This window comes from Palaemon carinicauda, chromosome 8 (genome assembly GCF_036898095.1).
Source record: "Palaemon carinicauda isolate YSFRI2023 chromosome 8, ASM3689809v2, whole genome shotgun sequence".
Taxonomy (NCBI): Eukaryota; Metazoa; Arthropoda; class Malacostraca; order Decapoda; family Palaemonidae; genus Palaemon; species Palaemon carinicauda.
In genome coordinates this window covers 102,663,208-102,675,822 of record NC_090732.1, presented here as the reverse complement: position 1 = coordinate 102,675,822, position 12,615 = coordinate 102,663,208, and the positions used below count along the sequence as shown (strand labels likewise).

Genomic DNA, 12,615 nt, shown 5'->3' with positions numbered 1-12,615 from the left:
AAAGTGAGATAAGGGCCAAACAATGGTGTGTTTCCATTCTTAAAAACATACCACTACAATTAGTCAGATAAATTAGGTAAAAAAAGTATTTAATAAAATCACAAGAACTCTACATTTACTCCAGGCATATAGTATAAGAATCTAATTTTGCTCAGTATTGTTCTTACCATAACAGACTAATAATACTGCTGTTTAATTGGTCTAAAGGAAATATGCGATTTTTTTGCAAATAATTTATCTTCAATAAATTAATCAAATTGGTCTAAAGGAAATATGTTTTTTTTTTGCAAATAATTTATCTTCAATAAATTAATCAGTTTCAATAATCCAGTAACCTATCTGGTCAAAATGATTACTACAAGTCTCTCGAATTGGAAAACTTTACATAATTAATACATTATTTCTTATAAGACATTTCCCTTACGCCAAAAAGGAGAGAGAAAAAAAAAACACTGGCAAATGAGGATTATCGTTGGCTCTACAATTGTTATATCTTATCATTTGGAATGAAGTGACATTATTCTTGAACAATGTGCAAAAAGATATTTAAAATTAACAAAAAAGTTGCTATTTTACAAAATAATATGCCACCAAAAACCTAATGTAAAAATGAGGCATGTTCTCTTTCATCTTTGTTAGAATATGACAAATACAATTGATATTTAAGCACTAATTTCTTTCAGATTGAAATGTCACAAACTAATGTATCGATTAACTTATTTCTGCATAATGAAATGAATTTAAAAAGAATACAAGAATATCAATATTACCTCCCAAAAGCAATAATACATTACAATCAATCAATCTGCTTAAAACCCTAAGCTATTTAATAATCAGTACTAGTGCTCACTTTGAATAAAATATGTTCAATTACTGTTAGCTACATTGCTAATATCACGACTAGTTTCGATCTACTCTAATGGAAAACACACTCATTGCATTATAGCCAAGAGAGGAGTGGCGGTTAATGGCGTGTCTACAGGTGGGTGAGAAAGAGGGAAGCTAAGAGGTTCACACAGCATTAAGGATGCCACCAGCCGGCCCCTCCTCCCCTCCTCCCTGCTGATCCTCACCAAACCCACCCTGCCTCGAGAGCTACCTCGATTTAACAGCACGTCGCATTTTGTGGATCCGTACGAGGCGTTCGCGCATAGAATGGGGGACGGGAGAGGAGGCCGGGGGGAGTCAATTTGCCTATAACGACAGCGGAGGATGACGCCTTCCGGCCCCCTCTTTCCCCGTCCCCCCCAGATTAAAAAGAACCTCTGGGGGACGGATGAGAGGGGACACCGCCAGGCGAGCGTGCTGGCCTTACCTTCCTCCCCCCTACGGTTCAGCTCACCCCAGGAGGAAGGGGTGCTGTCAGGACGAATGACAGAATGTGACGGCGGCTTTCTCGGAGGTGGTGTGGGCCACTTGTTGTTACAGAAGTCCGCATCTTGACAACACAGCACATCTTCTATCAGATTTGGGTACTCAGTATGCGAGTGCCCATGGCGGCACTTATGTGCCTTTTCAGGTGGGAACTGCTTCTTTTTGTCCAGGCACGCCTGCTTCCTGCGACACACCCACAACAAGATCGTTAGTAACAAACCCAATATGACCTACAGAAGACCCTTGTGTGTGTGTATGACAGAACAGTTCTTCCTTCCCAAAATAGTATAGGCTTCCAACTCTTGAAGAAAGCCTCAACTTCAAAACACTCACATTCTCCACTTGCAAAAATCTTAATACTGTTCAATACCGTACATCAAAATTTCATTTCACTAATATCATGCCAATTCCATTGGATAAAACATCTATGATCAATTATCATTATCACCTTTTCTTCATAAAACTCTAAATAGCATCTCTCCCTCATATAATCATCATGCAATCCCTTCCTCTTAAAGCAGCACCAAATTAAAAGACTGTATGTATTTCAAGTGAAAAAGTGGAGTTGTTTGCAAATGAACGGAACAAAAATGGAATTTTGATAAAATTTATTTCTATACTCACCTGATGTTTATATTGCTTTTCTCTGGAAGCTTGCTTAAACCAATGTTTGCACCATGAACTTGAAAATTTTCCTTTTTCTTTTCTTTCAATTGGCTAAGGCGTCTAGTATAGTATTGAGACAACATATTGGCATATGCCAATAGCCATATCGTGGTTAGGCTATACCATCTTTTGTCTTTCAGTCAGGAAGTTGAAACTAATCCCCATTTTCTTTCCATTTCTATAGTCAGTGGGGAGGAGGATGTACAGCATATGAGCATCAGGTGAATATAGAAATAAGTTTTAACTTTTAAATTAATTCCATTTCTATGAGCCTCCCCTGATGTTCATCCTGCTAATTCCCACACTGCTAATAGGTTCCATTTATAAATCTAAAATAAACTTATCTAATACCCTACAATCCCCTCTTAGTCTAGTACCCAAAGTTTGCAATACCTTGATTCCTCTTGCATGTGTACCTAAGTTTGTAATAACTTTATTCTTCCGATTGCATTTCTAAATACCCCTTTAACCTCTTTTTTTGGGCTCGGCTATGTCGTCCTGATGAAAGGTCCCTTTAGGTAGCCTTTCTAAGGGATATTTGCTACAGTGATACTCCAAGAGAAATAAAACGAAGGTCTTTAGGATTCTAACTCCTGGCACGAGTATCCAACCTAGGATATCGCTAGGGATAAGGGACGGATATTTTAGATACGACACATAGCAATCTTCACCCCGAATAGATTTAACTCTTTGATGTAAGGAGGAAGAGTGGCGAAAGAAAAGAGGTGCCGTTCTAGGTAACCCGATGGACCTCCTGTCCGTACTACTACTGGCCGCCATTTCTTTAACTTGTAGCGTTAAGCTAGGTGTTCTCCCAAAGTGTTCCCGGTGCTTTGTCGCAAGTTTATCAGAATTTATCATGCAATCTCCAGCATCTTCATCCTCTAGAAAGTTAAGTATTAATTCTTTCCTGTGTATAATTTTAGGCTCCCTTCTCACAGTTAAATTTTACGACCGCTGTCGCCGAATATCATTAAATGTTGTTTAGTTAGTAAGGTGACAATTCACGGTATTTAGCTAAAATATCAGCGAGTTAGGCAAACTATACAGGTGAAGATAGTGCAAACATGAAAATTATTATTCCTCTTCTGATTATGTAACTTTCCTTTTCATATTCGGCGGGAGCCCCGGCTGTACCAACCTTGCCGTGAACCCCAGCGGTACCAACATGGCCGTGGTGCCTTCCAGAGCTAGGCTAGCCTCGCTTATATATACATTAGTTAAGTAACTGCCCACGTTTACCTTCACCCTATCGTTCATTATTAATTCAGGTGAAGATTTCTTCCTCTAGAATTACAAATTATGTTCGATATTCTCTTTAAGAGAAAAGAAACTAAACCCTTCCTTCCTCCCTGAGTACCGCCGCCATTACAGGCAGGAACCACTGTCTTTCCTCATTGCCGTCGAGTAGAACTCCGGCTTTAGGTTAGATAGTAATTAAACACCATCTTTCTTCATTGCCGTCAAAGTATTCCGGTTTTGGGATAGATGGTAATTAACTCAGGGTGCCCTTGTCTTGCCGCCGACAAAATTCGCCAGCAAAGGAATCATGTTTCCTCTGCTGCCGACAACGTCGTCGGCACAGGAAGCCGCACTTCCCCAGTCCACTGTCGGAGGTAGACGGAATACCTGCTGCCACCTCTCTTTCAGTGAACTATAAGACTCTTTCCCATCCCCCTTCTGTCCTTTAGTGTTGTCAGAGCCGACACAACAAACTGGGCAGATTAAGCTAGACTCTCTACCTTTGCCCAAAGACTCAAAGGCTTTCCGAGACAGCACAAAAGAAAGTAAAGATAGCTTAAGAGCTTCTGAAATTCATACCTATCAAAACTAGACTCGTCAATAGCTGTAGTGGCATTATCGTCATCCTCCACGCTATACACAACATACCTCATCTTCTCTGGATTTACCTTTACTAAGTTTGTTTTCTTTCAAGTTTAAAATTTTTAATTTGGTCAGCAACCATCTGAACATGCCTTCCCCTAGGAAGGACAACAAGGACTTGCATTCTCTACAATGATTACCTAAATTATAATATTGCATCAGCTATGAGACTCACAAGAGAATGCTGATCATGAGTTCCTGGAAAAATTCCCTTGAATAATCTATGCACAAAATAAAAACAAATCCATAAGAAGACATACCCTACGATCAATAATACCCAAAATAACACCTATAATTTGGAGAATTTACAATGGAATACAGTTGACTTGCTACAGCAAAATTGATGCAGAGGCTGAAACACAAAAGATGGTAAGGCCTATACATGCCATGGTTATTGCCATTAGCTGCTAGATTGTCTCAATACTATTTTAAAAGGAAAGAAAACTGGATATAATTAGAATTTTAGGGTAATCGTTGATATAAACAAACTTCCAGAGAGAAGCAATATGAACTTTAGGGGAGCTTCATAGAAATAATTAGCATACTTGCACTACACCTAATAAACTCCTCACGAGGGTGAAAGCTACATTTGGAAGTGGAGGGAAAAGTACAGTTAGCGTGTAAAAGTGTTAGTCTTAGAGTTCTGAATGAAATAAAAGATCAAATATGTGATTAAATTAATAAAATAGTGGTACAAGCCAAGGCTTGGTCCTGGAAATGTGTAGGTAAGCAATTTGTGAACTATACTTCAGTTGAAAAGTTTAAGACAAATTATAAACTAAAGTGAACACATTAAAATGTGGAGTGGAAGCCTATAAAGAAATAGTTTTACTTCTTTCTAGACTAAATGAAGTTTTATATTCTGCAAAGCCACCCCTTTTCAATTCCTAAATCATATACCACTGGCAACACAATTATATTTGGATGTGTATACTAATCATGTCAGATTTTTTTAAGGGTATGTGACACCCTGTAATGAATAATATCAAGCGTCTTAAACATTTTATTTAGTTCTCCTTTCTAATAAGAAATATATTCACTTCTCTTTACTCTTGCCTTTATATTAAATGTAGTCTCATTTCAGATATTTCTAATTTTCTACAAATTTCAAACATAAATACTGTGTAAAATTCCCTAATAGTTTTTAATATTTTTAATCACTGAAATACTTCCTAGGTTTCCTTAGTTTAATTTACAAAATATAAAGCAAAGTTTCTAAGTTAAGGACTTATAATCCCTAAATGGCTGTGACCATATTCAAACAATGCTAATTCCTATTAGTCCCAAAGTACTTCCTCAGGAACAGTAGATCTGTTTGGAAATATCGTGTGAAAAAAAAATCATTCCTTTCCTCTTTAATTAACATTACAATAACTTGAAGTTTCATGTCAGATTTGATACTAGGGTACAATTATTTCAATTCTCAGAAAAAAAAGTTTGATTAAATAACTCACCTTACTGGACCCTATCCAACCAAAGTACATACTACATTAAAGAAAAAGAAGGTAGCTGACACCGTAAAGCTACCTCTTGGATAGGGTTTACTGTATTTCTCAATTTCAAAATATTCCAAATACAAGAATATGAAGCTACCATATACATACAATTTTAGATATTGATTCCCTTTACTCCTAAATGTGTATTACTGTCAGGTTTCCTGGCTCTAATTTGTTCACTGCTTAAATAGGAAAATACTTGCAAAAAAAAAGAACGTTAATGCAGTTATTTTGCCTTGAATGTTATTCACTACTTGTCATACCTAATAGGATGATTTCGAAAGCTAAAATAGAAAAAAAATTAGTATAAAAGTGACCTTAGTGCTAATATCTTTAAATATACAAATACATGTAATTGCAGACATAACTTGACCTTACCTCCTCCCACTAATATTGAATAATTCTACAAGATTGAACATTGGCTTCAAACACATTTCTATGGGGGTAAGGATGGGTAATAAACTAATAAAGCTGTATTAAACAGGATACATAATTTAGTCATAACATTGGTCTAGCACACAACTGAAAAAATTGCATTCAATCCCATTAGTCAATTGTACAATTCTTCAAAAGCAAGGGCATGGATCCATGCAACTTTTCAGTTCCTTATACCCCCAGCTTCTGCATACAAAATATTGCATTTTATTCAACTACTATTGAATTATCTGTACAAAATATTTACATTCTATTATCAGACGTGACTTTCAAATGAGTACCAAATACATTCATATGTACATATCTGAATATGACCTATTCATATAAGGCCTGTTATCAAAAACACATGTTAAAGTGAATAAAAATAATGAGGTGCTAAACTATATATTGCAGAGTGCATCTATTATATTTGCATATACATGCACAAATGATAAAGGGAAATAAGCAGTATATAACATTACAGAAATAACAAAAATGTAATATGCATAAGTGCATATTCAAAAGTATTTATCCATAATAATATAGGATTATATCCATGTATTGTTTCTATATTGACGTACGTGTTATACAGTACAGGTATATAGGTGTACATTATGCATAAATATTTAAGGGTTAATCCTCTTGCCTTTAAATATTTAAGAGGTTTATATCAAACAAGTACTGTATTGCACATCAAGCAATCAACTCCCTTCATCAAAAACTTAAAAAAATAGGACAATTTTTTTATTGCCTGCACATGAAGAAGAAAAACTATACACAGACATACACAAAAGATTTTTTAGAAATATTTAAAAAAATAATAGATCAAGAATGTGTTTTAAATATACAAAGTATTTTCCTAGATGTAATTTATTCAATATAACCCATTAATCATAAGTTACCTTTAAACAGCCTGAAATGCTATCAGTTTTATCTTGCCTGGCCTGACCAGACCAGCTAAGCACTCTGTGCTTCAAACTATAATGGGACAGCATATACAAAGCTTTTTGATACTTTTAAATCTATACTTAGCCTAAATTTTATATCCATCTACTCTCTGTTCTCTTGCTATGCTTGATCTTTGTTATAAAGTATATTTATTTCTTTGCTGAAATTCTATGCAGAAATCAGAATTCAGTCTACCCAACCTCTTTGTTTACAAGAGAAGTATTTTGAGTTTGAGTATTTCCTTGTATAGTACAGGGTATGTTGCATTTCACCTGTCATCTTAGTAATATTATTGCCCTATCAGGTCCTTTTTTAGATACGGCTATCGTACTTCCTGTTTCAATCACAGCTCCAGACTTTTACTCATTCACTAGCTGGCTAAAATTCAGGTCAATGGCAGTGATTCCTTCCCAAGCCAGTTACCAATCTCTAAGATACCTCTGCATCCCTGTGAGCGGTTTCCAGGCAAGACATCACAAAATGTTTTCTTTGTGCTGTTGTAATAACTGTGTACAGTACAGTATACAATGTGTAGCATGCACAAAAGTTGGAATGTGAATCAGCAGATTCAATTCATGCAGATAAGAATTATAGTGCACAAATCACCTTGACTAGTGTCACAGATAGTATTGAACTCATCTTTTGGATGATAAATTTTACCCTTATTTTCTGCCTTTCAATTAAAGAATGCTCGAGAAGATTCGTAGCATGGAATCAGTTTGCCAAGAGCTTTTATGTACTCGCTCTAAACATCAGCTTGCATAATTAGCAACTTAACCTCTCAGAAAAGAGAAGAATGATTCTCTTCCAAGTTTTCACAGATCCCAGACCAAAACAGTCCTTCTTTACCGAGCAGATGCAAGTCTCTGTTTATTGGGTATAAGCCAGCATCTTCTGCCTTCAAATGCTCATAGCTAACCAGCACTTCCTGTTCCAAACTCGCCTCCTCTTCCATACTCAATTGCCTCCCTCTGGGATCTACTTTTTACAAGCAAGCTATGGATCCCATGCTCACAGAGTGGATAAGTTGATGAATGAGATTGATTGATTGATTTAAAGTTTCCAGGCATCCTGACATCTAAGGTCATTGACACCGATATCATTTATTTTATATTGAAATTAATATGATATTCTATTAAAACTATAAAAGTTGAATGCCATTATTGAAGTTAAATAGTTTTCAGAAAACCTGCGTCCCATATTCGGGGCATCATATTATACCTCTATGAAGATATGACATTTTGTTACTTCTCTCATTTCCTGCCATCTAGACTATCCCAGTGCTGTTGCCATTTACTACAAAACAGTTTCTTGATGTTAGGTAGGAAATTATTACAGGGAATAGGATACCTTCTTGGTAGCAACTCGGATGCCGCATTCTTCGCCAGTAAATCTGCCTTCTCATTCCCAAACACACCTACAGTACATGTGCTAGAACCCATCAAAATTGAACCATTATACCTCTCCAATCAATAATAAAAAGCCATTCTAAAATCTTTAAAACTAGAGGGTTACTAGAATTAAAAACTTCTAAAGCTTGAAGTACACTCCTTGCATCACTAAAAATATTAAAATTACCCTCCTCCAATGCTATTTTCTCAATAGTGGTTAGTATGCCATACAGTTTGGCAGTAAATATGGAAGCTATTAGAGGAAGTGCACCTCTACAATTAAAACCATTACTATGTACTCCAAATCCAATGCCAGCATCAGATTTGGAGCCATCAGTATATATAATAGTCAATCCCCTATGTTCTGCAACATGTTCCATAAAAAAAGACCCGGATTCAAAGTCAGTCATATTCTTCTGAACTCCAATAAAGTATTTACAAAAATATACCTCTGGTAATTTCCATGGAGGCATTGATGATATCTTAAATGGAAGCACCTTAATTCTATTTATATCAAGACTGTTTAATAATTGTTTCACCCAAAAGCCATAGGGTTGAGGAGAATTTGGGTGCAACTCAAAGTATGTTGAGTGCTTTACAAGGCTTGCAGTCTGGAAGGCTAAAGAATTAGGGAGTCTTTGCAATCTAAACCAATACCGAATAATAGAAGACATTCGGTAAAGGTCTAGAGGGAACTCTCCAGCATCAACAAGGAGACTTGGGATAAGGGAGGTTCTAAACGCTCCTGTGGACAATCTAATACCAGCATGATGTATTGAATTTAATATCTTTAACCAGCTTGGGCTAGCTGAGGAGTATATTTCACATCCATAACTAATTTTGGAAAAAATCAAGGCCTTGTTTAATTTTAAAATAGTATTGCGGTTGCTGCCCCCATGATGTATGGGACAATACTTGTAAAAGATTCAGAGCCTCAAGACATTTAGCTTTTAATGCTTTTAAGTGAGAAACCCATGTAAGTCTACAATCAAATATCAAACCTAAAAATTTAGCTTCACTTACATATGGGATACATTGACCTATAATGTATATATCCAGGTCTGGATGTACACCCCGGATACGACAGAAATAGACAATAGTAGTTTTACTTGTCAAGAACTTAAATCCATTTATATCGGCCTACTGGATAATTTTGTCAATTGAGAGTTGTATTTTTCTCTCAACCATTGCCATTCTAGCTCCAGCAAATGATATTGAGAGATCATCCACAAATAATGTTGAGAGAACATCCTGGGGAATGACTGAGGATATCCCATTAATTGCTAGTGCAAACAGGGTTACACTCAGCACACTACCCTGAGGAATTCCTTCTTCCTGGCATTTACTCTCTGATAGAGGTTCCCCCACTCTCACTTGAAAAACTCTGTGTGAAAGAAATGACTGAATAAATATTGGTAGCTCTCCTCTTAATCCAATTGCATGAATTGTTTTAAGTAAACCATATCTCCATGTGGTATCATAGGCCTTTTCAAGGTGAAAAAAAAGACCGTCACATGGTGCTGTTTGGAAGCAAAAGCCTTCACAAATAGAGGACTGAAGACGTATCAACACATCAGTCGCTGAGTGCATTTTTCTGAATCCACATTGAATGGGAGATAAAATACCCTTCTTTTCAAGGTACCACATCAGTCTTACATTGACCATCTTCTCCATGATTTTACATAAACAAGATGTCAATGCAATTGGCCTATAATTTGCTACTAAAAACTAGTCCTTACCAGGTTTTAAAAAGGCTATAATAATGGCTAGTTCCCAAACACTTGGATAACTATGATCATTCCATATTCTATTAATGATGCTTTAAATAACTTTGTATTAAAAATGACATGTTTAATCATTGCATATGGAATTCCATCGGGTCCAGGGCTGTATCGTTACACATAGAAAGTGCAGAATCAAATTCTCTTTCAGTAAAAGGAGAATTGTATGACTCTTCCTTTTTTGTTGTGAAATTTAAAACATTCCTCTCTTCAATGCTATATTGGTGACCAGGAGCGGCTTCACACTTACATGATACATTTGAAAAATGGTCAGCCAGGGTATTGCTAACTTCGGTTGCTCCAGTCATATACTGACCATTTACCCTTAACACTAGCGGTGGGTTTTGGGGTGAATTTGCCTGCTATCTTTTTCACTTTCTACCACACAGATGATGTTGGCATTCTACTGTTAATTGATGAAACAAGTGACACCCAAGACTGGCGCCTAGCTTCTTTCATGGCACGACGGAACTGTGCTCTACATTTCCTGTATGTGACTAAATTCTTCTCAGTACGGCGCCTGCACAATCGAGTTAAAAGACTTTCTTGTGGCTCTGTGCGAGGCAGTTAGTTCTGATGACCACAAGGGGACAGGTCGTCATTTGAATATCCCTGTTGTTTTGGGAATGGAATTGACTCCGGCTGTGTGAAGAGTTCCATTAAGTAAGACTGTGGCATCATCTACACTTTCAAATTGTTCTGCATTTCCTTCAATTTTACTTAGCTCCCGAAATCTACCCCAGTTCGCCTTATCAACATTCCATCGTGACGATCTCTGTAAAGGTGGACCATTGTTGGTGTTTATAATGATTGGTGCATGATCACAAGTATGCCAATCATCTAATGTTCTCCAATTAAAATCGAGAAGACAGTTAGAGTTTGCAACTGATAGGTCAATGCAGGACAAGGTACCTGTCTGAACATGAAAGTGTGTGGGATCTCCTGTATTAAGGAGTCCTACATCTTCATTCTCCAAAATTGATAATTTAATATTACCCTTTGCGTTTGCCAAAACATCACCCCATAAAGGAAGTCTACTATTAAGATCTCCTAGTAAAAGAAAAGGTTGTGGGAGTTATTTAATCACATCGACTATATTATCATATGAGATGTTATAATTTTGAAGCAAGTAAAGAGAAGAGATTGTGCGTTTTCGCCCTATATCAATCTGTACAACCACTGCCTGCAGAGGGGTACAGATAGATAAAGATATTTGGGGAACATCTCAACGAACGTATATAAGACTTCCCCATGGCTCCCTGCTCGTTGATCATATGGTGCCCTATAGTTAACATATTCTTGAGGACAAGGAGTATTAGCATCGAGCTTGCTTTCCTGTAGACATACAGTTATAGGGGAGTGCTCACGTATGAGGAGCTTAAGTTCTTCATATTTGACATAATGGCCATCCATTGTTTATAAGTGTTTTTAATCTTTCACTTTGTATTGGGGATGGTGTCTCTATCAATAGACTTCCATTTCCCTGGGGTAGAATTTTTGGCTGCCCTCCACATAAAGTAACTATTTCCCTGTTAGCTTTAAAAACATTTACACACTCATTTCTTCCATATTCAAATTCTGAAATAAAATTTTTCTTATAATTCACTACTTCATAGTGACCAGGTAATACTTCTACTTTTAAAAAATTTTCATAATTCACTACTTCATAGTGACCAGGTAATACTACTTTTCTATATATCTTTCTGTACTGTCATCATTTCTCACTCTCTCTCTCTTCTTCTCTAGTGTTTTCTTACCATTCTTTACATAACGTGAATAAGGTTCCCATGTTACAATATTACAGCCCGAGTTGGAGCTGTCTGTACCGAGGTCCATGTTCGTATTTTCCAGGTCGTCAACAGGTTTTGCTTTTTTTTGGAAATAGCAAGCCAGGTTATCCAACTCTTATTGGAGGATGTCAGTCCTCCTATCCCATGTGGCCCAACACGAGAAGAGTCTTCTGCGGGGACTGGTCCTCTATTAGAGAGGGGCTGCCTCTCTTTAGGTGGGCGTACACTGGTCAGTAGGGGTAGTTAGCCCCTCCCACCGGCAACTCCAATGCCTGACGTCACCCATTACCCGCAAATATGGGTGACTTACAAGCGGATCACTGGAGCCCGACTCTTAACAGACTTGGTCTGCACCCAATGGGGTCTGACAGAGGGTGATGGCGTCTAAATTGGCACAGGTTGAGATGGAATGCCGTCCATCCCACATTGTGCCAAATCCAAAGAAGCAGCTGAAGTATAATCAAACAAGCCAAAGCCGTCAACAAGTTCAAGCCCAAAAAGGAAGAGATGGGAGAATAAAAGAAATAACCAATAGGAAAAGAGAAAGTGCCTACTGATTTAGTTGGATCAACAGTTGGCCACCGAGGACCAGTGGGAAAGTAGTTCCCACTGTTCATTAGAGCCAAGCTGCTAATCCCTAAGCCTAAGCCCCCCATCCTCATCAAGGCTTCAGCATCTGGGGAGTTGATGAATGAGATAATGGCCACTTTGCATGAACAGATTTGGGCTTCTCTATGAAAGACATAATAGCCATCTGCTACCCACATTGTCCCTTCAGCCACCTATAACTTAAGTCCTCCCCACAATCCTGATGGGAAGCCCTCTAGTTACCATGACCAACTTGCCATCCCACAGCATCATCACCAAGAAG

At 37.3% G+C, this 12,615-nt stretch overlaps 1 protein-coding gene across 6 annotated transcripts in view; it reads right to left on the bottom strand.

Moving 5' to 3' along the window:
* babo (TGF-beta receptor type-1 babo) overlaps nucleotides 1–12,615 on the bottom strand; it is a 419,621-nt gene that overhangs the window by 264,430 nt on the left and 142,576 nt on the right. For 2 of the 6 annotated variants that reach the window (XM_068378785.1, XM_068378786.1), the window contains exon 3: nucleotides 1,316–1,557. The exons of the other annotated variants lie outside the window; for them this stretch is intronic. In XM_068378785.1, coding sequence (XP_068234886.1) covers nucleotides 1,316–1,557 — 242 coding nt within the window. The remainder of the gene's footprint in view (nucleotides 1–1,315; nucleotides 1,558–12,615) is intronic. 6 annotated transcript variants of the gene reach the window in all.